Raw genomic sequence first — 26,850 nt, forward strand, 5'->3', positions numbered from 1 at the left:
GCTCTGCAGAATTCCAGCTCTTTTGAAGGGCTCTGGGATTAAATTGGGGGCCTTGTAGATGGGAGAGGCTTCAGGGAAGCAACGGGTGACCAATTTCATTAAGTTTTGCTTACAAAGTCCGCTTTGTAATACTCACTTGGATTGACTGCATGAAATAATACGCACAAATATTTGGCTAAAAGCTGAAGCACAAACCTCATTATCGATTTCATTCCTGAAACGACAGCAAAATAGCCCCATCCCATCCCCAAGCCCATAAACACGCATTAGAAGATAAAAATAGTCAATAGGAATTAGATTTTTAGTACCACAAAGGAACTGGGATTCTTGTTTTTCTGTTCTACCACAGATTGAGTTGAGGAGCCACCCCATCATTTTTTTTAAAATTTTAAATGTAGTTTTACATTCTGTAAACTGTCTGGAGTCACCATGAGAAAATAAGTGGCAATATAAATTCAATAAATAAATTCCCTAACAATATAGAACCTTGAGTAGCTTCTACGTATCTTAAAGGTTCTACAATTCCTACAGACATGGTTGCAACGCCAGGTCATATTAAACTTGTGGTGAGGACTTTTGACACTCGTCAGTTATGACTGTCCTGTATTCTCCAACAGAGTTAACAATGAAATGAACAAAGGCCTACCTTAACTCAAGATTTCGAAGATCATTTAAAACAAACCAACGCCACTAATCTAAATGCAGATACTATAGTTTACCGTGGGGTAACCTGCTCTACCCCTGCTTTGTACCTTCAGATTCAGTTCAGCCCACCTGTTATTTTTCTGCAGTCTTTTTAATCATGTGGCCATTAAACAGGCCTAGGGGAGCTATGGAGGATCCGTCACTATGGGAATCCCTATTGTGACTTACTCCTTGGGAAAGGAGGGGCTGAAAGTGTTGAGTTGTCCTAGGAGTACTTGGAACAAAGTGAAGCACAAGTTCTGAATGGGTCAGAGCCCAATTTCTGACTGATCGGAAATTCTAGCTGCATACCTGGAAAACAACTGGTTAGGGAGAGAGACAAGGGAATTTGTTTGGTCCCATAGAGTTAGCACCCTTCATTCTGGAAGAAAACACCAATTAGGCGTTCAGTCTGCAGAAAACAACATAAATATGAAGGAAAAGATGTACAAACTAAGTGAAAGGAACAAATGGAATACTCTAGAGGTACTACAACAGAGTGGTTGTCCCAAAAGCGGGTTTTTTTTTTTTTTTCAAAAAGGCAACTGGATTTTCTTGGTTGTTTCGAGAAAACCCCAAGAAAGAATGAGTTGCTTTTTAGAAAAGCACCTTTGGGACAACCACGGCCTGGATGATTGAGTGTCTCCACAGATGTACAACAGAATGGCAATTCTATAAACTTCCTTGAAAATGTCAAGTATAACCAGCGATTCAGAAGGTCGGTCAAAATTCCTAACAGGAGATTCTTAATGCCCTGGATTTGCATGGATTTCTTCTCCGCAGCCTCTTTCAAGACTGCAAAAAATTTATTAAAGGCAGGCTTTATATCTGTTGGGTGATACTCGGCGGAGTAGGAAATGGCTATAGATACTATTTATAGCCATTCTATTAGTCATAGAGCCTACTAGAATTTAGGAGTCACCAACACAATGCATGACTGTCTTATTTTGGTGTAGAATATGCTTACTGATGTCATGTTCCAACCTTGAACACATTAGCACAATCACAGTAGGGTCACCCCTTTTTTCCTCTCCTCACAATTATCGTTTCTCTAATGCTAGTGAAAAGAAGGAAACAAACCAGCCAATTCTGTTGTGTGCCTGGAAAAGTGAGATGTCCAATTGTACTTTGCTTGAATCTTGTGGCCATTCAAAGATATCTTTCAATCTTTAAAAAAAACTTTTATTTTTTTGTTTTTGTTTTGTTTTCAAAATAATTGTAATTTATTAGACCATATGTGAGGTTACCATTAAGGAAGTGAGCCCAAACATCAGACATTTGCTGCACTTTCAAACCTTTGTAACACGCATGATTCTCAAAACGAGTCTTACATTTGGATTTACAATTTGTTTTTTTAAAATGTACCAATACTTAAAAACAGCAATTTTTTTTAATTGAAAGGGATACACATTTAAAGCACAAAAATACTGCAAAAATGTCATTTGAAAATGGTGATTAATCTGTTAACAGTTTTAGTTAAGTCAAATCTAGTTAGCACCTTACTGAAGTCAGTCTCGAGTGTAAAATTAGTGCATATAATAGCAAACATGTACGTTTTGACCAGTAGCCCCATTCTTGAAATTGAAAATATTTCAGTTTTCACACTTCTGGAATAAACAATGTTTCCAATTTCAACACAAGAAAATAAAAAAAAAAACAAGTTCCTGCTTCAAGTTGATTTGTTTAAAGCAATCATTTATAAAGATTGCATCAACATCCATTAGCAGAGGAAGATCCAACTTTATTGAAACTGCTTGCATACAAAATATATTGCACTATAACCAAACAAATGTCAACATAAAATCCAATCTGTTGTAGCTAATATGTACAGAGAATATTGCCCAAGAGCAGTTACATTACAAGGTCATTCTACCTTGGTTAATTATCTACAGTATTTTAAACCAAACAGCTTACAGATGATGTGTGCAAGGTACCAATTTCAGTTTTCAAATACTATACATTCCCCCAAAATAAATAATTAGAAATCAACATTTAATGTTTGGCAATATTTAAGACTTTTTTGTTAAGTTGTGTGCAGTTTGTTGCCATTTTTATATGCTTGCTTGTACGCAAAGTAAAAAAAAAAAGGTAAAATGAAAAAAACACAGAAACAAACAAAAACCCAACACAGACTGTGTGGCTGCATTTTGTACAATTTTGTACACAATCAGCAACACTCCCACTGGAGTAATTTTAATAAAAAAACAGAATAGCTTAAAATGAAATGTCCTACTGTGTTTTATTTTTCCATGTAAATTTCATTCATGATCGGAAATAGAAAGCACGCCTCATCCCCAATTATGGACAACAACCTTACACCAACTTCGATTACAAGTTTTTAAACTACTTGTGAATGAGACCTTAAAAATTGATCTATATCCAATGCTGTCAAAGTACAGTATATCCCTGAATTTTACAAAGAGCCGCATAAAACACCATCATCTTGCTATCCCATCTGAATATAAGTATCAAAACTGTAGGGGAAGTGATCGACGACAACAACAACGACAACAAAAACCCTTATTCTTTTAAATTGGTCCTCTGCCACAGAGGTGGCACACATTATGAACAAATTCTGGTTTGTTCCCTTGGTAACCATTAACTGTATTGTCACAATTGGGAGTATACATTTAAAAAACAAGAACAAAATCCCAAATCCATCCTGACTAAAAAGGGAGAAACATAAAAACAAAGAAAAAAAAGCCACCACTTCAGTAACATGATCTGCCATTATCTTCAGTGCAAAATAGGTTTCTATCTTATAAACAGCCTAATGAGGTCGATGCGAGGAAAAAAATTATGGAAAGCATGCATTCTTCTAATAAAATACTAACTGTTGGAGAGGTTTTGCTACATATATATTGTACATTTAAAGTTCCTATTCAGATGTTTCTGCCTGGAGAGGGTGCAGGTGGGAACCCATGGGCTCTTCCAGGTGAGGTGACCCAGTTCAGGTCTCCCTACTCAGCCCAGAGAAACTGGGCACCGAGAAGGTGGACCAGGTACCTGTGAAGACCTGGAGCCAAGCTCTTAAGAAGGATTCCTGCGCCCTGAGCAGGTCTAACACCTGTACGTTTAACAAGAGTTCAGCGTTTCCAACAAATCTTCCCTGATTTCTGCTTCCAAAGAGAATATTCCTACCTGCCAAGATATAAAAAAGGCACATACCATACAACTTTTTTTTTTTTTTGCTAATGAAAATGACAATTTAGTTACATTACACAGATAATCCGGGTTCACCGAAATACTGAAATAAAGGTGAACCGAAAAGTGTGTGTGAAATGACACAGGACATAAAAGCATAGCGTCAATTTTACTTATTTATTTTAAGTGAGGAGGTTTTAATAGATTGAAAACAGAAGCCCAATTTGATTACCGCAAACACTTATTTATTCTGAAAATTGAAATTTAGCAGTGATTTTGACCAGATGCGTTAAAATGGTACAACTGAACAGAAATACCAATGCACAGTTCAGTATTTTTTCTTTAAAACAAACAAAAGGAATTCTTTCATTGTTTGAAGTGCAATATGTACTTGAAAGCATTGTTTTTTTTTTTTTCAGAAGTTCAAGGTATTTTAATGCAAGTATAATGTCTTATTTTGAAAAAAGAAAACTGCATACTGCTGATGTTAAAAAAAGGCTAACAGAACTTTTTTTTTTGTTTTTGTTTTTAAAGTTTTAATATTTCATGCCCTGCCGCCCTCTTGTCTACTATTTGTCTTTGGCCTAACAAGTTTCTCTAATGTGGAATAAGATTTACTGGAACAGTTTAGGAAATACGACTTCTCGAGCTATGCAGTTTAGGGCACGCCATTCACCAACGGTTGCTGACTTTCTCCGCTGTCCGATTTTTCTTTCTTCTGGTTACGATCCTTACCCGTCCGCAGCCGGCTAGCTTCGCTGGAGGTATTCTGTAAGGTTTTAGTGTGGACACTCCTTTCATTATTGCAGTCAATTCTGATCTGAAATAAGTTATAGTTACATAAAAGCATACCCCTTGGAACCACTAGGGAGAGCCCAACGAGAGCTGCCGGAGAGGATTTAAAAATAATAAATAAATAATTAAATCAATTAATTAATAACAACAACAGCTTTCTCCTCCTCCAAGTGAAGTAGATTCTGGGAAAAATATATTAGTTAAGAGGTGGGCCATTTGAATATTGTCAGGTAGCATTTTATAGTTCAAGTTCCTGGATCTAATATATTGTGCATTATACACAATATAATGTATATACGATACACGTTATGGAAGTTATTTTTTTGCTCAATGTGAACATGAAAAATTACCTTTAAAATAAATTATGTGCTGACCTTATCTGAATCTGTAGGACTTAAACCTATCCCCTTTGCCCAAACTACAGGTAGTACTTGACATACATCATTTCATTTAATGACCGTTTAAAGTTACAAGGGCACTGGAAAAAAGTGACATGATTGTTTTTCACACTTACGTTCAATGCAGCATTCCTGTGGCCAGATGATCAAAATCTGGACGTTTGGCAACTGACTCCTATTTATGACGGTTGCCGTGTCCCGGGGTCCCCTTTTGCGACTTTCTGACAAGCAAAGTCAATGGGGGAACCTGATTCACTTCACAACTGTGTGGCTAACGGAACTGCTGCAGGGACTCACTTAATAACGGTGGCAAGAAAAGTTCTGAAAGGAGGCAAAGCTCACCTTCACAAATGTCACACTTACCGACATAAATTTTGGGCTCAACTGGGGTCATAAGTTGAGGACTACCTGTATTCTAAAATATTCCTTCTGGTAAGTGAATGGAATTGTAGTAAAGACAACTAAAGCCTGACGTAGGGACAACAGACTGCAGGGAAGAAGAAAAAAAACCCCACAGAACATACATCTGCCACGCAGGTAAGCAGGTTTCACTGATGCATCAGTAAAGTGACCAGACTTACCTGAAGTGAGCCATCTGTTCTCCCTTTAGCATCTCTGGATTTGCGTTGACGGTTGTCTGTCCTGGACTGGTCTTCGTTTCCTGCATATCAAATTTGGATTTTAGGAAGGGGACTTTGCAACAGATTTAATCTCTCTCTCCATCTTTGTCTACGTTTTTCTTTTTGTTGGCCATTTGACCAACATTCTTTGGGTGCTATTGTAGTATATAAGTCAGTATAAATATTACTATTAGCTATGGATTTTCCCTCCCTTTCAACTGGCATGTTACATCTGAAGCTGCCTCGGGGGAAAAAAAAACCCTAATTATGTGTCAGCCTGTCAGTGTTACTAAGGTATAATTCTAAAGCTTGGAAACGCTGCCATTCATTCACAATTTGAGAGCGATCCATTTCCACTGAGGAACCGGGTACTCTACAGGTAGCCCCAATGATGTTTCTGGACATTTTACAGTACCCAAGTAAAACGTAGGATCAACAGCAATTCGATCTTCCAATCTTAACCAGAGAAGAGCAACTAAGATGATCAAAAAAGCCTGGAGACTAAACCGTAAGAACGGCTGCAGATTTTGGGTCTGGCTAGTCTAAAGAAAAGAAGAATTAGGGGGTGACATGACAGCAGTATTCCAGTATTTTAGGGGCTGACCCAAAGAAGAGGGGGTCAAATTATTCTCCAAGGCACCAGAGGGCAGGACAAGAAACAATGGATGGAAACTGATCAAGGAGAGAAGCAGCCTGGAATGAAGGAGCAACTTCCTAACACAGAAGACAATTAACCCGTGGAACAGCCTGCCACCAGAAATCATGGGTGCTTCATCACGGGAGGTTTTTAAGAAGAGACTGGACTAGAAGACCTCCAAGGTCCCTTCCAGCTTTGCTCCGTTCTGCTCTATTCTAATTTTAATTCTAAATCAGCACAAAATGGTATTGGAGGTTCTTGTTTCGATGGCTGCTTGACAGAGAAGCAAGTCTTCTTGTCACTGCCCTCCCCTTTCCTGACAAGACCTGCCTGGTCTGCGGCAGGTGATTTGAGACTTCTACGCTCTCCTACGTCATCCTGGTTGGAAGTGCTGCTTTTTTAAACTTAAAACACGGCTGGCAATCTTGGAATGAACAGGTGTCTTATTTCAGAGAGCTCCCAAAGGTCCATACAACAACGGCCTGGAGAGAGCTTACCTTTGAAACCTCCCCGGCCTCTTCCGCCTTGGCCGCGGGCGCCTCCTCCACGCCTTCGCCCATCCCCTCTGCGCAGGTAGCTGTCTCGCTCTTCCTCCGCTGGGGCTAAGGACCAGTCGCTCAGCTCATCTCGGTGATCGGACTCTGTTTCAGAAGCATTGGATGCTTCAGAGTTAGTGCCTATCGAAGAGTTTGAAAAAACCAAGACATACCACAGGCCATTTTTATGAGGTTTTGGAAAAACCAACCCCAAAATTAACCACCAGCTGAAACCGGTTTCCTGTCGTTTATATTTTACAGTGGCGGAAAAAGGAGGGTCTTGTTATGGTTTTGAAGTATTGCGTCTGAAAGTTTTAGCGCTTCCTGGATATGTTTCCTGCCTTGGTTGAAAGCTATCACAGGCAGCAAAGATTCATGGGATAAAGGAAAATTAAATGAGCCAGATGGCAAGCAGAGAAGGGGCCACGTTTCTGTGCAGAAAGCACTTTTCATCATTTTTATAGCTCATTTGCGTCTTCAGACCGGCTCAGCCTCCCCATTTTTTAAGGAATCCAGAACTTCACAGGCCTCCAGAACAAAGTTTTCCAAGCTACCCACCTGAAGCGTAGCCTGGACCACGCCTGCTGTGGCCTCGGTTCCTGTAAGGTCGGCCACCTCTTCCGAGACTGGGACCGTCGTCAGACATATACACCTTTTCTTTATCGGGGCGATTCGGGGGTGGCCTTGAGGTGGCCCCAATCTGCCGAAGCTGCTCGTCGATCTGCAACCTCTCCAAACAGAGCTGATCCACTTCCTGGGGAGGCAAAGAGGCAACTGACCCAAAGCTACTACGGTTCCTCTAAAGGTAACTTTTGTGTGTGTCTTGGTTCATTTTAAAGCACAGGAATTCATTTAGGAATGAATACCAACTGGGAGAATTAACAGGAAGAATCATCACTGAAAGACCCCATAATCCCTTGCATCGAGGGGTAGTCTGGGCAACTGAGTGGAGTTAGCAGAGCGTTTACTGGCTAGATGCCCTTCCCGTCGTCAGTGCGGAGTTTTGTTCATCAGATATTTTCTCAGTGTGTAGAGAAACATCTGCCTCTACCTAGGATCGAACTCACAGCCTGCTAATTGTGAGGCGAGAGCTCTACCTCTAGGCCACCGCGCCGCTCTAATTAATAGCAATAACGAAAGGGTTAAATACTTTTGCGTAACACCTGGAAGCCAGGAAAGACGGCGGAATGCTCACCTTTAAATAATTGAGGTGGTAATCCAAGAGAACGGTGGCGTTTGTGATGCTGTCCTTGGTTCCCACAAAGACAAATGGGACCATCCCCTAGAAAGCAAATCTAGAATCAAGTGACTTCCAGGACATCATCCACGCCACTCTTATTAATCAACATTCAATGTACAGGTAGCCTCTTTAGACAGGTAACAGCTTGTTTAGTGACTGTTTGAAGTTACACTTTAGCACTGGGAAAAAAGTGACCTAGGACCATTTTTCACTCTTGTGACCGCTGCAGCATCCCCATGGTCATGTGATTTACATTCAGGTGCTTGACAACAGATTGGTATTTATGATCGTCACAGGATATACGACCTTCAAGTCAACGGGGAAGCCAGATTCACTTAACAACCGCGTTACTCATTTTAACCACTGCAGGGATTCACTTAACAAATGTGGCAAGAAAAAGCCGTAAAATGGGACGAAACTCATCACACATTTCTCACTTAGCAACATAAAATTTGGGGCTCAATTGTGGTCACAGGTTGAGGACTATCTGTAATCTCATTAAACATTTAATAACAATGCTTTAAGTAAGCAAGCAAATGCCGCCTTCCTTCACTTCATCAGACCTCAAAACTGGGCAACGTATGGTCCTCAGGATCTTTGTTACATGTGGTGGACAAGGGAGAAATTCTTTCCTAAGCAATCCGGCCTACGTTTTAATTTACACTGCAACCCTGCACTGATCTATGATAAACTGCGATGAAACTTGAAATCACATTTTTCTATGCATATCGTGCATGCGGAGACAAAGGGAAGAACTTTTCTGAAGTGGCACATCTGAATATTAGAGAACATGCCTTAACATTTTGAGGACCAGGATCAGTTTAGCTCCTTTACAAAAATCCAAGTGGTCTAGCTACTTAGCTAATATTACAAAAGGCAAAACAATTAAGCAGCTCCCTGAACCGGTTTGCAATAAAAATGTAGATGGTTTCGGAAAATGTGTTTTTCTGCATTAATGTAAAACATTACAAATGCCACGTACCTCTTCCTGTGGAATATTTTTATCATTTTCAGCCTCAATTCGCACTCTCACAACTCCAGATTTATCCACTATCTCTTGAATGAGTTTTCCATTTTTCCCTATAACCTTTCCTATAAAAAAGAAGACAAGGAAACATTTATGCAAATCAGAAACATTAGGAAAAAATGGATGACAAGTTAATTCTGCCAAAAATGCTTCCACAGATGCTCAAATATTTCATTTCTGTATCAATAGAGTTTGTTGTCCAAGGACATCAGATGCTTATGTCCCTTTGATAGGCATCTATAAAAACACTTGAGTACTTATTTTTAAAAGGACTCAAGTTTGAAGATTTATTTTCCTACATGAAGAGATAACATCGGTAATTGCAGGAAATATTTATTAAAATGGATTGAAACCAATTACTAGATATGCCCATTAAGATGAGATTTAATTAAGTCTGACAATAACCTCCAGTATCAATATTGCAAGGAGAAATCTGTGTCCAATTACCGCAGTCGCTTCACTTGTCAAAAGATTTTACTCAATTGATGTTAGGAAACAAGGATGACATTCAAATCAAATCTTTGTTTTCAGGATTGAAATAGTTTGTGAAGTACAGTAATTCATTAGAAAAACATGATTATAAAATTCAGATTTACAGGACATGAAACGAAGTAGCAATGATCCTGGGCCAACAGTCCCTTATAGCCAGTTTCACGCATTATTGTACATCAGTATTAAAACAATCCTATTAAGCTACAGCTTCATTTTAAGTCAGCCGAAATGAAGAGAATTGCTATTTATGTTTTAAATAGATAGATTAACCATACTGTGAAACTCTCCTCCCGTCTTTATTTCTAAAACAGCCAAGTTTCAAACGCACCTTCCGACTGACTTACCTACTAAGTTTCTTGGGACCTGGATGACATCCTCAGCAAATTCAAGGTAACTTCTGGCCTTCTTCACTGCATCTTGATCCTAGGGAAAGGGTATGTGTGTTTTGAAACACTGCAGTGACTCAGAGTTGGGGATATTTCAATGAAAGTAGCTTCGGAAATGCACACTCACCTCCCCATAAATATGGAATGTACAAGTGTCTTCATCGAGATCAATTGCTGTCACTCCTGGTACCTTCCGGGCTTGCTGGATGTTAGCTCCGTGAGTGCCAATAGCCAGACCCATCAGATCTTCACGTACAACAAACTGCTCATGAAATCTTGAAGCAAGCTGCCTTGAGCTCTGGAAGGAAAAGGTTACACATAAAACTTCAATATGAAGGCACAAGCAGTACCTTTTTTAAAGAGAAGACGGGTCATAGGGTGTTCTCTCTTGCGGATTATTTGGGAATTTCTTAGCAACTACCAAACAATTACATCAAATGACACAGATTAGTTACTTTCACTAGCACAATGAATTTATTTCAAATATTCACCCTGGGGATGAAATTACATGGATTCTTGGAAGGCAACATAGTCCCTAACATAGTACCCACCAGATAACTGAATTTAATCCCCAAAATTGCCTGGCCATCGTGATTATTGTTCACAAATCTAGGAATGCAGATTCTTTAGAAAACACACAGGTTAAGAAAACTTATAAATTCATCTGAAAAGTTTGAGTAACACTGAAGATGATCATGGAATTAGATCAAGGTTATCCAAGGTACAGCTAGTTTTCTAAAACAATCGTAGTCTTCCTGATAAACAAAATATCATACTGCAGGTTAAAACAAGTATATTGGCATGAAAAACTCTAACTTGGAAAGCACACCCCATCATCCACAACTGTGGGATGGTCCAGAACATCTCTGGGAAGGTTCCTCACAGCATGATTTACAGATGTTTCTTATATTACTGTCAAACTTCAGTTTAGTGAAGTGGCTAAATCTATAAAAAACAGTTACACCTTTTACCTCTAGTTGTTTGCTTGCTTCTTCATTTCTCATTATCAAGGATAATTTGGTCCGAAGACTTCGAAAGTGCATATCAATTAACATATTTGCACGTTTTGTTGTTACTTCATTAATAGACTAAATGAGAGAAAAAAAATCTTGTTCAATATTATTGTAAAGCAGAACATTTGAATTCAACCCCATCTAACCAAAAGGAACTTACCAAAATGATAAGCTGATGGGCCTCAGGATCGTAGGTTACAGAAAATGCCCCAACGGCCTTTTTGAAATCTTTGTGTGCAGATTCTTTAGCACACCTAAAACAACAATTTAGATCCATGATTAGAAAATGTGCTGTTACTTTGTCCACAGAACCTCAACAAATACAATCCCTTCTAGTTTAGAGGGTCATGCTGGCCCTTCACTACTGTGACACATTTCAAACTGAAACACACTGAACTGATTCATAAACTGCTTCTGGGAATTTATATGTATATACTTTCATTTGGTTTCATCCAAGTAACTACATAGCAATCAAACTGCAGCTTAATTCTACTAAACTGTTCACACTGAAAAACACCATCTTTAAAATCTTTTAATTAAATGCTTAGTATGGACAGTTGTAATGCATTGAAAAGAACTAAATAGTTTGTAAGTATCTTATTGAGGGGAGAAATTCAATATTCATCTTAAGAATACTGATTACAACTTTATACACAGAATAACATTGCACTTACATCTGCCTTAAATCTTCAGGTACATCAAGCTTAATCTTATGAAAAGTATCCTTGGTTGCAGGTTTGTTAGGATTGACAGATCTCAAACGCTCAATTGTGACAATTTCATTGTAGGTAGCATCACAAGCAGCATATTCTATTACATAAAACTAATGGAAAAGAACAAATTGTCCAAGACACTGTATAAGTAGGTAGTGATGTTTTAAAGATAACATTTCATATTTGAAGGCCCCACTGTTTACTTTTCGTTTCAATATTTGTTACAGTAAAACCTTGATTTAATTGACTAATAAAAGAAAGAGGGGTTTATGAAAGCCGTTACTCCATTAAATACAAACTGGATTTTACCCATATATGAAATGGGAATATAGGGACATATATTTCCTGCGTTTTACATATATAAAAAATTGAAACAGATTTTACAGATGCAGATGCGGAGCATACGGAAAGATTTCCCCACTGCATCCACAATCTACTAAATTAAAGCTTTCTTAAACTGAAGGTTTAACTATACATTTAGAAGCTAGTAAAACTAAGAGAAAGACCCATAGCAATTTAAAACAGAGATGCTATGAAGAAGAGCAAAGTATTAAATATATATATATATATATTCCTACCTCACCCTTTATCATTCTCACTTTAGCCAGCCACCAGCAACATGGTTCCTTTTCGTTAGCCCTGGAATAAACCTAAATGAAATCACAGTATAGAACATTGCATTGTTAAGCAATAAAATGTTGTCACCTGGTGGAGAAATAACACAGTGCAATCCTAGATGCCATCATTGCATTAAAAAGTTAGTTTTAAAATGAAACATCCAGCAATGATCTTGTTTTGTTACATTTCACGGGCTCAGATCTCAATATACCGCTAGTGCGGTCAAGTGTTGGGTCAGATACATGACTGTGGAGTTCACTTAGTTTTGGGCTATTCAATTTTCCTTAGGCTAAAATATATCACACCAAACATTTCAGAAAGCAGGAAATAAATGAAAAATTAAGAAACAGAAAAGGGGTGCCTAGAATGGGAATTGGTTTTAACCTTCTTTAAATTGCTACTTGAATCCACACTGCTTGCAGTTCATTTCAATAAGAAATACACTTCAGCTAACCTAGAACTATCTGGCAGGTCATTTTTCTATTGGCCAATGGTACATTGCAGAAATGGAAATTGACACTTTCCTATTACTACCCCAGCCTTATAAAGCCTTTCATATGTTTGTATGTTTAAACTGATTTGTAACAACTGGGCCATTTCAAAACCATGTCAGTAGGTATATTCAACTTCTTTTACTTATGCTCAATGAAAGCACATAGTGAAAGCGAAATTAAGATAGGCCCATTCCAAACTCTAAATATTCAGTTAAAAAAAAGAGGATGGTAATATACACCGAATACTTCTATTGCAATTTTCCACATCAAATGTTACAAATTCAAATGATTTTGTCCACTAGAAGCTTGAAGGATTTACAAGTTTCAGTTCTGTTTAATGTACACAAATTAAACGGGTTTGCTAAACTGGGTACAAAATGTGGCAACAAAGAAATTCCAGTTCAATATCCATCCTTCTCATCTTCTCCATGCTCAGCATAATGCTTTCTGACTAAAGTGCCTGGCCAACTCAGAATGTGGGTAGTATAGAAATTGCCAATGGCAATAGTTAGTACAAGTATTAAGTCCATGCATGCTGAAAAAGAGAACCTGGGTGGACCTCAGAGAAATTGAGGGGAGAAGGGGAAGAATCTCTAACCCACTTTGATTTTCATGCAATCATGTCTGTTTAAAAATATATAGACTGTTACAATAAAGAACTTCAACTGAAATTTCTGTCCAAGAGGTATTCAGCAAAGCCAACCCCAAGTGATTTAAAAAAATGCATCCTTTGGAGTACATTTACTCTACAGAATTACATTTTTGCTTAAGAATTTCAAGCTTACTTATTAAAATGCTAGCCCTTCACATCCATTGCCATTAGAGGAAATTAAAGTATAATTAAATTAAGGGACCTTAATACTGGCACCACCCCTATTGAGCTTGCATGATTCAGGTGCACCTTTTTGTGTAGCCAGGGACATACTCTGCTACACATATTCATTCTGTAAGTTGTAATGATGTGTCTGAGCCCAAAGCAACATCCAGCATATTTGTCCCCTGTGATTGAACAAGAGTATCCAAGAAAATGTTTGAGGAAAAAGAAACAGAAAGAAGCACCTGAAGACTAGTGCAAATATTTTTCTCCTGAAAGGCAAATCTTTCTGTTGTTTCACCCTCGTCCAAAATGTTAAGATTAAAATGGGTCTTACCTCAACCTCATCACTTTCATTTATATCTTTATTGTACCCTGTAGGTGGAGGGAACCTGACATCGTGGAATGGAATCTGTCTTTCTGGCTGCCAGCTAAAATGCACAATAAAAAAAACTTAAGCTATTAAACAGGTGTGAGTAAGACAAAAAAAAAAAAAGCAATTCAGGAAAGATGGACAATCTAAAATTATTTCCCAGGAACTAAGCATAGATAACTGGTTGAAACTGAATAAACACGCAGCTAAATCAGCCGTGGATTTAAAGCACTTCCTCGGTAATCACAGCTGATAAACAAAGGCCTATAAGCAAGTGTGTGGAACTCCATATAGTTAAGTGAGTCGGAAGGTAGAGAAAGAATGGAGAACTCCATCCATCCTTTGTGCTCAGCACACATAAAAATGGGAGTTGCAAAGGGGAAGATTATATTTTCCTCAGTGCCCAGCAGAGAAATGATGCAATGAATTGTTACAAAAATAAAAATAAACAAAGAAGAAATACATTGCAACCTGAGTTTATTATTAAGATTTGGACAGTGTTTTAACAACGTAAGGGTTTACAGTGTTAAGTACTGAAGTCAGCTCTCTTGAAAAAAGCACTGCTGTTCATTGCAGTTTCATCCCATGTGAAACTTTCTGGTTATTCTTTGGGGTATAAATATAACATGAAGGTAGGTTGCTCATCCCACGAATAGATACAAAAGCTTAGGCAAGTTTTGGTAGGCACAACATGAATGGACGACAGCTGCAAAGAGAGGATATTTTCTATGTATGCAGCTCATCAAGATGACTCCACAAGGATGGAGAGGGTAGAAATAATTATGCATTTATTCTTAACATTGCCCTGACCAGATTGCTTCCAAGAATCAAAGAAAGATTTATCAAGCAACTGTTTTTTGGGGGGTGGGGTGGGGTGGGGTGGTGGAAATATGCAAGATTGGCTTTATATTTAAAATCTAAATTTGTTCAGCATCAAACTTTTAGATGGCTAAATCTTTGTAAGGTCAATTCCAGGATAATACTTACTTATTCTCAAATGCAACAGTTATTGAATCTTCATGGACATCTTTCACAAATGCCTGAAATGAAGAAGTAATGCTTAATAGCAAATTATATATTAATCTATTATTGATATTTCTCTTATCACAACAGGACCATTTTGAATATTCATTCTAAATATAGTATATTGGCAAAGCATGATGGGGAAAGGAGAGATCCATCCATATAAAACAAATGGCTACATGAGACAGGTTGAAGGTGTCAAAAATACATGTCATGGATGTTCCAGCTGTTACTCTAGGACACTAGCTGCTGGCTGAAAATCTAGGCCTGCTGTCAGACACAGAACTATGCTCATCATAAGTGAAGATTGAAACTGGAAAGAGCTAGAGAAAACATACACTCAAATACACTACTTTTTGAGCCAAGTTTAAATCACAAGACAAAAGATTTTGAGGAAATAGCCCTAATATATTTTTCTTTAAAAGTACTAGACTGCCACAGTGGAAGTGTAGATTTTGCAACGAAGCAACTATCATATTCTGATGATTTCACGCTGGCTTGGTAAAAAACAGCACAAAATTCACCCTTAGTCACACTAAGTTTAATGGTAGTTACTACAAATTATAATGCTGAACGTACACACATATCTTTTTGAGGTAAGGATAATATACTTGGCTATGCTGGCATTTTTTTTTCCAATTCCTGACCTGTATTATCTTGAAAATTAAGATCCAGTGATGTTACTCTACTGATGGACATGGGATAGAGTATTGCATATAATCTGACCAAAATAAAAAAATGTAATCGAACTAGCTACTACAGCACAAAATTTAGTTGTGGTAACCTAAGCAGTTGAAACAAAGTAAGTCATCAGCTGTTTAGTCTGAAAGGATTCACTCTCTTACTAACAAAACACAACTGTCTTGATACATGTGAACAGTGTTACATGCAAACATCAACAGAACTGGTTTCTCTTTATTTCATTCTTTTATTCAGGGATTCTCAAACTGTGGATTAGGACCCCCAGAGAGATTTCAAGCAGCTCAGTGTTGGCAGATCATACTTATAAACCTTGCAAGGACAGTTGGGAATGCTGTCAAAACTTGTGTAGGACTTTCTTGCTTTGCCTGCATAATCCTCTGGTGGCTGTTGTGGTATCACAAAGTTTGAGAATCCCAGTTTTAATGGGAAATTCAGTAGGTTATGCAATTTTAATCTGAACTGCTTGTTAGGTCAGATGTTAAACTCTGAAACCTAAAAATAAACCGTTTTAAAAAGGTGGTGTTGCAAATTTAGAGCGAAGTCTGAAAACAAGATTACCAAAATACTATAAGGATAGAAATACCATGCAATAAAGTAACACACTACAGAAATTGTTCTTTATCTTGTTATACTAAGGGTGGAAAATTATTCAACACTGCAACTTGATGTTCTGAAGTATGTACAAACCTAGTAGGTTAAAAATTAAAATCCATTATATCTCCGAAAGATCAAAATTCTTGATTTTTTAACTTCTATACATGAATTTGAATTTCAACAAATGATGCTTTATTCCCTTTGTTCTTGCATTCATTAACATAATTATTTGCTTATTAGATGAACTGATTAAACATGCTTATAATAGTCTCCATTACTGATTTAGACTGGAAATTATACTTGGACTGGTCAAATTTATTTCCTTTTTTATTATATCTTAACCCCATGTCTTATGTTATATAAGCCTGCTTAATGAACAACAAAATATACTTTGAGCTTTACAACTTTACATATCTTAAGGTATGGGAGAATATGTGAAAAAAATGATCAAAATTTGTGAAAAATCACCACAAAAGTATGCATATTAGAATCCAACATCAGAGCATTTTTAGAAACTTGATGAGACTTAGCTGCCTCAGCAGAAAATAAGCTAGGCCTAATATAAGCCATGTGGTTGCTAAGAGTCAACACAGACTTGAGGGAACATAACTAAAGGTAAGTTTCTAATTTGAACCTCAGATAACAAAATACTGCATTCCTGTCTTCAGTGATCCTTTTTGAAAACTTACATAGTTTCACCTAACTGAAAGCAATTCAGGTGGACCATCACATAAAAAGTTTCCCCCGTTCTTGGTAGAATGCAATTTATTTATTTATTTACACCGCTGCCCCTCTCAAAGGCACGGATTTGGCTGGCTAACCACAAATAGGGTATTTGATTTACTTTACTCATTAATATCATTATCGCTATTCCTTCAATTTAGATTCTTCAGATGGCTCCCCCCAAGTTTTTTTTTCTCAACCTGCAACCTGTTGCCTCCCTACCAGACGGCCCCACCCCCCTCTTTTCATCTCCCATCAAGATCCTGTATGCTTGTTTCTCAAGGCGGGGTCCCACGAACTCGGAAAGGGGGGGGGGAAACACCCTCTTTCCCCAACACCCTCCCCAGAGATCTGCAAAAATCAAAGTGATTTACCATCCTATCTTGAAAAAGAACACAATTTAAAAACCCCAGCCCACCAACCTGAGAATAGTGCCGGCAAATGCATCGTCTTTTACTGCGGACATGGTAAATCTGTATTTTATTTATGCATGCACATATGTGTGCATATAGGTATGTATATATTTGTGCATGTGTATACATACCTGTATAAAATGCATGTGGGTATATCCATATAGATCCATATATGTGTGTGTGTGTGTGTTTTATATGTATATAGATCTGTTTCTTCTTTTACAAGTATCATATCTTTAGAATCATTTGTGCATATGTGCGTATGTGTATGTGTGTGTGTGTGTGTATATATGCACATGTTTTCGCACATATACACATACATATGAGTTTGCATCTATTTGTAGGCATATATATGTGTGTATAATGCACATGTATATGCACATGCATTGTGTTCTCAGAAATATACACACACGCATATGGGGTATATGTATATTGGGGTGTGTGTATCTAGATATATACATATATAATGCCTGTGTGTGTAAATGCATATATATATATATATATATATATATATATATATATATATATATATATATATATAGTATATGTATATTTGTTTTCTGAGGTTCTGGTATTATATGTAGATCTTTTGTTGTCTCCGTAGATTTATATCTAGCAACGTTGATGAGTCTATTCATATCAGGCACAGAGAAGCACAGAGCTATATATATATATATATATATGTATATGTATATGTATATGTATATGTATATATATATATGCACATGCACACATTCTCTCTCACACTCCATACACACACACACAAAATGCATGTGTATATGCATATATATACCTCAGAAAACATATATATACATATATATATATGCATGCATACATTATGTGTACACACACACACCTATTCTTGGAAGCCAAAGCTCCATCCTTTTCAAGAGGATCAAGAAACACCCAGTGTAGCCCTTCTCCAAAGTGGAGGGGGGGGGAGAGGGCCCTGTGTGTGTGTGTGTGTGTGTGTGTCCCTCTGTCCTGGAGAGCCTCCCGGGGCTTCCCGCCCCCCCAAGCCCCCAACCGACTCACCTTTCCCCCCCCCTCAAGCCAGCAGGCCTTTGAAAAGGTCTAAGGCGATAAGAAGGATGGAGAAGCCGGAGAAACCCAGACTGGGAGGGTGGGGGGAGAGAGAAGGAATTCCCCGTTACCTCTTTGGAAAGGTTTTCCTGAGAGACCAAACCATGGCCTCTTTTTCTCCCCCCACTTCCCCTTTCCAGTCGTCCCACCCCCCCAAAAAAACCCAGCCTCCTCCAGGCCTCCCCAGCCAGGGATCATCCCTTCCCGCTCCCGAAAAGAAAAGGAAGGGCCGGCTCGAAAGGCGCAACTTTCGACTTGGAGCCTCTTGAGTTGAGGCCGCTTTTTCCCGCTTGTGTGTGTGTGTGTTGCGGGGGGGAGGGAATCGAGGGGAGCAGGTGCCCGGTGGGGGTGAGGGGTAGGAAGAGGATCGGATGGGTGACCTCTCCTCCTCCTCCTTCCCTCACCCTCCGGGGCCTAGCCAACCCACCCCTCAGGCGGGCAGGCGGGCGGGCGGCCTCACCTTATAGAAGGCCCCGTTGGAGCCGCGCACCTCCACCACCAGCTCCTCCATGGCCAGGGCGGCGGCGGCGGCGGCCCCTCCGCGGGCCAAGCGTCCCGTCGCGTTGCCGCCGGCGGCCTTGGGGGGCAGGAGGAGGAGGGCGGCGGCGGCGGCGGCGGCGGCGGCTTCGGCTCCCCGTCCGGGCGGCGCGGGCCGGCGTCGTCGCGTTGGGCGCTCTAGGCCGAGAGGCGGCGGCGGAGGCGGCGCCGGCGGCTGCGGCTCCTTCTGAGCCCTCTCCTCACGGCTCGTCGTGATGGCGGCGGCGGCGGGGGCAGCGGGGGCGGAGGCGGCGGGCGTCGTGGCCCCGAAGGCGCGAGGAGGGGAGGCGAAACGGTCGCCGGGAAGGAGGAGGCGCTGAGGCGACGGCTGAGGCGACGGAGCGCGGGGCCCGGAGCGGGGGAGGGGCGGCGCCGAGGGCCGCCCGCCTCAAATGTAAACATTAAAAGCCTGGCGGCGTCACGTGACGCGGCGGGGGCTCCGCTCCTCCTCCTCTCCCCCCTCCCGCCCTTCTTCGCTTCCCTCAGGCGGCGAACGCGGCGTCGGGAGAAACGACCGGGTGTGGGAGGGGCCGCGGAGGGGAGGGGGAGGAGCGAGCGAGTGAAAGAGAGAGGGAGAGAGAGAGAGCGAGCGCGCGCGGTGGGCGCACGCGGGCTCGCACTGCGCCTGCGCGCGCTGCTGCGCGGACGGCCCGACTGCCTTTTTTTCTTTTTTTTGAGCGCCCTTTTTCTCGTCGCTTCCCTTCCCTTTTCTCTGTCTTTCTCTCGTTTCCCTCCCTCCTTTTTTTTTGTTCGCGCGAGAATTCCCGCCGACCGAAAGAGAGAGAGAGAGAGAGAGAGATGGCGGGGCGGGGGTTTGGTGCGAGATCTCGCGAGGTTTTGGATGGATCAGGCTCCTCTTCTTTTTTTTTTTTTCCTCTTTCTGTCTCACGCACGCGCGTTCGGGACGCATCAGGCTCCTCCTCCTCGTCCCCGTCGTCGTCCTCTCGACGTTTCTTCTTAAACGGCGACTACCGGTAGGCCTCGTTTCGTTCTGGAGTGACGGCCGCTCTCTTCCAATGAAAACTGGAGAACGGGCGGACAACCAATGGCGAGCCGGGGAAAGCGTCGAAAGGAGGAGGGTCCCTGTGTCCTATAAAAAGGAGAAGGCGCCGGAAATGGCCGGCAGTTTTGATGGCGGAAGGTGGCGGGAGTCGAGTGAGGCGAAGTAAAGCGTGGATATGTTTCTACAAGGAAGTTAAAGGGACGGTTTAAAAATGGATGTGGCGGTCGGATATATGTGGCCTTTTCCAGCCTCCGAGACCATTTGCAACCTAACAAAGCCCAAGTATTTCTACCAAATATAAATTTACCAAATATATCTAATATTAAAAAGCACACACCTCTGCAAGGAAAGGCATTTTTTAGGTCTAATGCAACTACAGTGACCGTTTTTTTGTCCCCTTTTCTGTGGCTTAAAGCTTACATCAATAAAATTTGGACCAAACAACAAATGTATTGAGCATCCTGTGCTGATCGGCAACTTGAAAAGCTCTTTTTAAAATCCAATCTTACTCTTAAACTGCTTCCTCACAGTCCAATTTTTTACTTCCACAAAAGTGGAAGTATCCATTCTATGCCCTGGATTATACTAGCAGTCCTCAACTTACAACCCACAATTAAACCCCACATTTCTGTTGCTAAGCAAGATAGCTGAGTTTTGCCTCATTTTACAACCTCTCTTGCCACCGTTAAGTGAACCACTGTAATTCTTGAATTAGTAACGTGGTTAAGTGAACCTCCCCGAGACTCTGCATCTGTCATAATCAGCTGCCAAGAGTTGAAATGTAAATCTCATGAACCAGGGCCATCCCCTCTTCATCCTAGGACACGCAGGGAGGAACGGAGAAGGGAACAAAACGTGGCTTATGGGAGAGGGAATGGCCATGATCCCCCTCATTGGTTGCAGCCGGGGAGAATAGTATATAAGAGAGGTGGTTAAAACACAGTGTTGCCAGAAGCAAAGTGTGTGTTGTTTTGGGCTGAAGTTAACTTGGCTGGTGTCCTTTCAACACTGCCTTGTAGTTCGTAATTACTTATCCTGGTCCGTTGTGGAATTTCCTTCATTTTTGTTTGTTTTGTTTTTCATTTCACTTCTATCTGCTCATTAAGTTCAGACTGTATTGCTTTCGTTTGAAGACTATTTTTGAGTACGTTTTATCTCCAGCTGAGAATTATGGAACAGCGGGGCCAAGTTGGAGGCATTAAAGGACATTTATTTACCTTTTGGATTTTGTTACGTTTGTGTTACACTCCAGGGCATCACAGTCACTAAATGAACTATTGTAAGTCAAAGACAACCTGTACATTCTGATCGATAGCTCTAGAAGCATCATAATATTTGAAATATCTTTTCCAAAGTCTTCCTTTCTACTCCTCAGCATCTACCCACACCAAATACATTATTAATTCCATTGATAATCATCAAATGATAATTAAACGTCCACATCTGCCTAACTCAGATCCTTGGGAAAGGATTCAATAGGTTGACAAAAAGATCAGAGCCAGGCTAACCACCTGGCAGACGATGTGAAGAATCATATTAAAGATAAAATTAAGAACAATAATACCATGGTAATTTTGTTATCTATTCGTTGGGGGGTGGGGGAAGATGGAGGTTGTTTGGTCCTTTTATTCATGTTTTAGTGGGTTTTTTTTTCAGGGCTTCAATTGTAAACCACCCAGAATCACTTTTAGGAGTTGGGCAGCCAATGAGAATCCAATGATCTACCCACTCCAAATAAGTTATTAATTCCATTAATAATAATCAAATAATTAATTCCATTAATAAGCCTCAAAACATCCACACCAGATCCTCGGAAATAGTTTGATAGGTGGACAAAAAGATCAGATCCAGGCTAACCACCTGGCTGTCTATGCAAAGAATAGAGGAGAATAGAAATAGAAAGGGATGGGATGGAATAGGAGTGGAGTGGGATAGGATAGTTTAGGATAGGATAGGACAGGAATGGAGTGGGGTGGAATGGAATGGAATAGAATTAGAATAGAATAGAATAGAATAGAATAGAATAGAATAGAATAGAATAGAATATGGAACGGAATAGGAAGAGAATCGAATAGAATAGAGAATGGAATGGAATGGAATAGAATTAGAATAGAATAGAATAGAATATTGGCCAAGTGTGATTGGACACACAAGGAATTTGTCTTGGTGCAAATGATCACAGAACTATATTAAAGATAACATTAAGAACAATAACACTGGTGATTTTGCTATCTTTTAATTTGGGGGGAGATGGGTGTTGCTTGGTCCTTTTCTTCATGTTTTAGCTCTTTTTAAAAAAATGTTTCAATTATAAGCCACCCAGAATCACTTTTAGGAGTTGAGCAACGGTGTAAGTCCAATGATAATCGACCCACCGATTGCTTTCACCCACATCGATCTTGTGGCTTGAACAGCTGGGCTTATGGAAACCCCCATTTGGATTTTAATGGTTGTATGCTATGGGAGGATGGCAACAGGCCTTTTACACACACACACACATACACACACACACACACTGGAATTTTGCTTTCCGTCAGGAGTTAAAAACGTGGGACGATCTGGTGTGCAAAAGCATGCAAGCCACGGAATGCAATGCTACATTGGACCACAAGATGACTCTGCCAGACAAGTCGCGGTTCAATAAAACACAAAAACCCTGAAAGATAGGAAGTTAGAAGGCTCCTTGTTTGAAAGGACAAGAAATAAAAGTCTTGTTTCCGCCTGAGATTGCTTACCGACCTAGCAAATATGCACTCACACAAACTCCAAAGCAGAATTAGTATTAATTTTGGAGGAGGGAAGTTGTGTTAGTTCCCGTATTAGGTGCAAATCAGAAGTTCTTGCAGTGGCTTTCATTTGTAAACAAATTAAAAGTCCTGTGAGTGTACGAAGTCATTGCTCTGTATTCCTTTCCTTTCCTTTCCTTTCCTTTCCTTTCCTTTCCTTTCCTTTCCTTTCCTTTATTCTTTGTTTCTTCTTCCTTTGTTTTTCCTTCCTCCATTTTTTTCCTCCCTTCTTACCTCCTTCCCTCCCTTACTTAAGTGACCAGTTGTAGCTTACCCCTCCCCTTCTCTCTCTGAGGGTACGAAGCCATTTCCATTTTTTCCTTCCCTCCTTTATCCTTCCTCCCTCCCTTTTCCCTCCCTCCCTCCCTTCCCTAGTCATAGCTTATCCCACCCCCACTCCTCCCTCTCTCTCTTTCCTAGTTAATCTTTGTATATACAGTATTTATGAATATATTGTGTAGCCCTTCATTTTTATCTGTGTCTTGTTGCAACCATAGTTTCTTTGTTATCATGTTCTGTTAGGAATGAGGTTGGATTTTTACATATCTATCTTTATGACATTACTTTAATTGCATCCGGCTGAAATGTTTCAGTCAAATCCAATTTCAAATATTCATTCAAAGGAAACAGTCAGGTTTTCTTGGTAGCTTGACTTTGCTCGCAATACTGTTATCACATCACTTGAATTTACTCTTCAACGGAGTGATAATGATGTCTTCTGGATCCAGGGAGAGGGGGGAGAAAGGAAAGTGTCCCATCTCAATATATATATATATATTGGCTGAGATTTGGCCAACTTTATTTATTCATTGGTACGGCTGCCCATCTCAAGAAATGACTTTGGATGGTGAAGCATCTTAAAATAAATTTGATTGTCTCCAATGGGTTCTTTACTGGCTGTTCTTTGCCAAAGGAATTCTGTCTTTTTCTTCCATCTTCTGAAGCTCAATGGAAACTCTGCATTTTGGAGAAATGGGCTATGAGAACAAACTCGAAGGACAGGAAGAGCCACAACCAAGACGGGCAACGTCGAAAGAGAATTCGGAGTCCAAAATAGGAAGAGAAGTAGAAAACATCCCAGACAAAGTCATGTTTAAAGTTGCAGCCCTATCATTATCATTCCTAACTCATCCCCTGATCTGGAGTGCCTCAAAGGATTGACAAAAAATGAACTATTTCTGCTCATTTTTTACAAATCTGGAGCGTGCATTGGAGCTGCCAGAAAAATCGATGGCAGGACCCCACTTGATTAAGAACCCGAGTGCCTGGAAGACGAAAGACGCGAAACGAGGTCAGGAAGTCTTGTGACACTGAGAACAAAACTGGTAGAAGATTATTGACGAAAAGCTGATGAGAAACTCAAGCTGGTCAGTCCTTAAGAAAAGCGAAATGATTTACAAATGAAGAGATGGGACTGTACAGTTGTAATCCTTCCGGAAAAGGTGTCCATTTAACCGCCCTGAACAGCAATCCATTCCCAATGACAATGTTAAAAACCATATTGCCTCTATCCTTTGAGTTAGCGGGAAGACCACATGCCTTCTAGCCATGAAGAATCCAGTCTGGATTGGTTTAATTCCCTTTCCTGACTGTGTTGTGACCTACCAGGGGCCAGTGAAGCGCGTAGCAGACTCAGACAGTAAGGAGGTTGGGGGGGGGGCATGGGCCAATCCTGGAGTCTGAGGAAAGCTCTGGCAAGGGCTCTGCGTCAGAGATGGGGCCAGGGCTGTCTGACAGTTATCAGATGCCTTTGAAGTCGGAGATCAGTGGGGCAGAAGAACAGCTGGAGCCTGGTCCCAGTGTGCACATGCACAGGGCTGCCAGGAGAAGGGAACAACTAGGAACAAGGGTAGACTGACTATCTATCTATCTATCTATCTATCTATCTATCTATCTATCTATCTATCTATCTATCTATCTATCTATCTATCCATCCATCCATCCATCCATCTATCCATCCATCTATCCATCTATCTATCTATCTTGTGATCTCCGGAACTAAAATTATGTTTATTATACTTACTACTATATTTATTATACTTTGTCAGCCTCTGCTGACATCATCAGAGTATTAAACAACAGTTACAGGTGGGAGGTGATTGGAAGGGCCTATTACACATGCAAGGGCTAAATTGATTAATAATATATAAAGGCATAGATCTCTGTAATGGTGACATCATCTGCTGATTATGTCAGCAGAGGCTGATGAAAGCTTAGTAAGTATAATAAATATAATTTTAGTTCTGGAGATCGTAAAGTATCTGTTTTTTCTCTTACAAGTATACCTGGAATTCATATTTTTAGAATACTTTGTAAGATATATATATGTATATATGTGTGTGTGTGTATACACACACACGAGATTAAAGAATGACTGAAGTTTGGTAAGAATACAGTGGTTTTTTTTCAAGCTACCCCTAGTAGCCAAAATAATTCCATGAAGTTATTCTACTAATTGTAACATTCCTCCTTTTAAGAGCTTAGACAAATTATTCACGGTGCACCTGTGAACTGTGGTAGTAAGGCTACGGTTGTGAATGTCTTTTAAACTCCATCGAAGATAATGTGAGTCATAAAATCAGCTTATTCCAGTAAGTGTGGTTTTGGCTTCTCGAGAAGAGCCTGGAGTAGCTATAGCAAGGAAGATAATTGAGTATTGCATCATGTGCTACAAATGTAATAAAATAGCTACCAACAGGGACGTGTTTGGAATGATCCTATTAAACCTCATATTTGAGATTAGAACGAATAACATCATGCCTCCCATGGTAAAGATATACTAATAAAGATGGCAATAATATTAATGGAATTATGGCAGACAATTGTCTTTATTGCCCATGTATAAATTTGTAAAGGAGACAAAAATCGGTATGAATTTCTCTTCCAGGCCTAAACTTCTGTTAATTTTTCTCCATTAGAGATACAAGGTGCTCTGCCCTTCACACACACACACACACACACACACACACTTAACACAAAAATATTTATTGGATTATTGACTTGGCTTGAAGTATTGTATGCCAAAAAGGCTTATCTTAGCTTTGCAAAGAAATATACAGTTCCCATACTTTACTGTAACTTTTAGGAGACGTCACAGAAAGGCATGGTGCTTATTTCCACAAATGCTCTTAACTTAAATGAAGACATACACAACCTCCCCGAAGAACTTCGCGTGGACTTTTATTGCTTTCTTCGATGGCCGTGAATTTCCCGAGTTAATTGCATTTAGTACCGGTGGAAGTTATGGTAGTCCTTTTGCATGACATTCTGTTCTTGATAGCTTTGAAGCTGTTTTCTGTTGGGTTAAAATGAGCTGCTGTCATTTATCTTTTTTCACACAATGACAAAATAAGCAAGGAATGAGCCACGGTGGTGCAGTGGTTAGAGTGCAGTACTGCAGGCTACTTTCTGCTGGCTGCCTGCAATTTGGCAGTTCAAATCCCACCAGGCTCAAGGTTGACTCAGCCTTCCATCCTTCCAAGGTGGGTAAAATGAGGACCCGAATTGTTGGGGGCAATATGCTGACTCTGTAAACTGCTTAGAGAGGCCTGTAAAAGCACTGTGAAGTGCTATATAAGTTTCAGTGCTGTTTATTGCTTAAGGAGATCTCACAAAAAAAAACCAAGAAGCTTTATCCAAAAAGGGAATTAAAGTTGGGTGAAAGTTGTAAAGCATGCCACTGATGGTGGAAAATGGACATCCCGACTTCCTCTGTCCAACTAAACTGAAGTTCAAGAAATCTGGAACAAGATGACAAGAAGTCCATCTGTCTGCAGTCCAGTCTAAGGTTTTCAGCCATCGTTCCTCTCTAGCCTTTTTTTCTTGGTGGATGAGCTGGACAAAATACGCCAACATTGACTGGCTTTTGATGTTCCCATGACATGATTGCATCTCAGGGAATGAGAAAGCTCATGGTTCTTTGGGTCCCCAAAGATGGTGTTGTTTAATTGAAAGGCTCTGCAACATGCCAATTCCACTAGTTCTTGTTAGACAAGTAGAAAT

General features: G+C 40.1%; 1 protein-coding gene and 1 long non-coding RNA gene across 5 annotated transcripts; one reads left to right on the forward strand and one right to left on the reverse strand.

Annotated features, from left to right (window-relative positions):
• Positions 1 to 1,862: 1,862 nt before the first annotated feature.
• Positions 1,863 to 4,168, forward strand: LOC148124797 (uncharacterized). Its single transcript, XR_015745087.1, has 2 exons — positions 1,863 to 3,638; positions 3,687 to 4,168. It is a non-coding gene; the product is annotated as an uncharacterized LOC148124797 (long non-coding RNA).
• Positions 4,052 to 19,836, reverse strand: FMR1 (fragile X messenger ribonucleoprotein 1). Of its 4 annotated transcripts, none has more exons than XM_026716521.2 (15): positions 18,983 to 19,836; positions 14,972 to 15,024; positions 13,949 to 14,042; positions 12,264 to 12,335; positions 11,647 to 11,795; positions 11,133 to 11,226; positions 10,931 to 11,047; positions 10,087 to 10,257; positions 9,918 to 9,996; positions 9,037 to 9,146; positions 8,010 to 8,096; positions 7,373 to 7,568; positions 6,776 to 6,955; positions 5,603 to 5,682; positions 4,052 to 4,597 (listed from the first exon to the last, which is right to left on the reverse strand). In XM_026716521.2, exons 1-15 carry the CDS (start codon positions 19,031 to 19,033, stop codon positions 4,487 to 4,489), a joined length of 1,644 nt encoding a protein of 547 aa, XP_026572306.1. In that variant the 5' UTR covers positions 19,034 to 19,836; the 3' UTR covers positions 4,052 to 4,486. The 4 variants fall into 4 exon arrangements, with proteins under 4 accessions (XP_026572306.1, XP_026572304.1, XP_026572305.1 ...); XM_026716519.2 differs by having other exon boundaries at positions 4,052 to 4,648; positions 18,983 to 19,795; XM_026716520.2 differs by having other exon boundaries at positions 4,052 to 4,648; positions 6,776 to 6,919; positions 18,983 to 19,777.
• Between the last annotated feature and the right edge of the window lie 7,014 nt (positions 19,837 to 26,850).

This window comes from Pseudonaja textilis, chromosome 12 (assembly GCF_049901715.1).
Source record: "Pseudonaja textilis isolate UNSWEBS1 chromosome 12, rPseTex1.2, whole genome shotgun sequence".
In the NCBI taxonomy this organism is placed as follows: Eukaryota; Metazoa; Chordata; class Lepidosauria; order Squamata; family Elapidae; genus Pseudonaja; species Pseudonaja textilis.

Excerpts from the sequence above, each read along its gene's own strand:
- FMR1 (XM_026716519.2), bottom strand. The coding sequence starts at position 19,033 with ATGGAGGAGCTGGTGGTGGAGGTGCGCGGCTCCAACGGGGCCTTCTAT. Across the intron at positions 12,336-13,948 it reads ATGAAAGTGATGAGGTTGAG|GTTTATTCCAGGGCTAACGA; the intron begins GTAAGACCCATT and ends GATTTCATTTAG. Across the intron at positions 11,048-11,132 it reads CCCATCAGCTTATCATTTTG|TCTATTAATGAAGTAACAAC; the intron begins GTAAGTTCCTTT and ends TCTCTCATTTAG.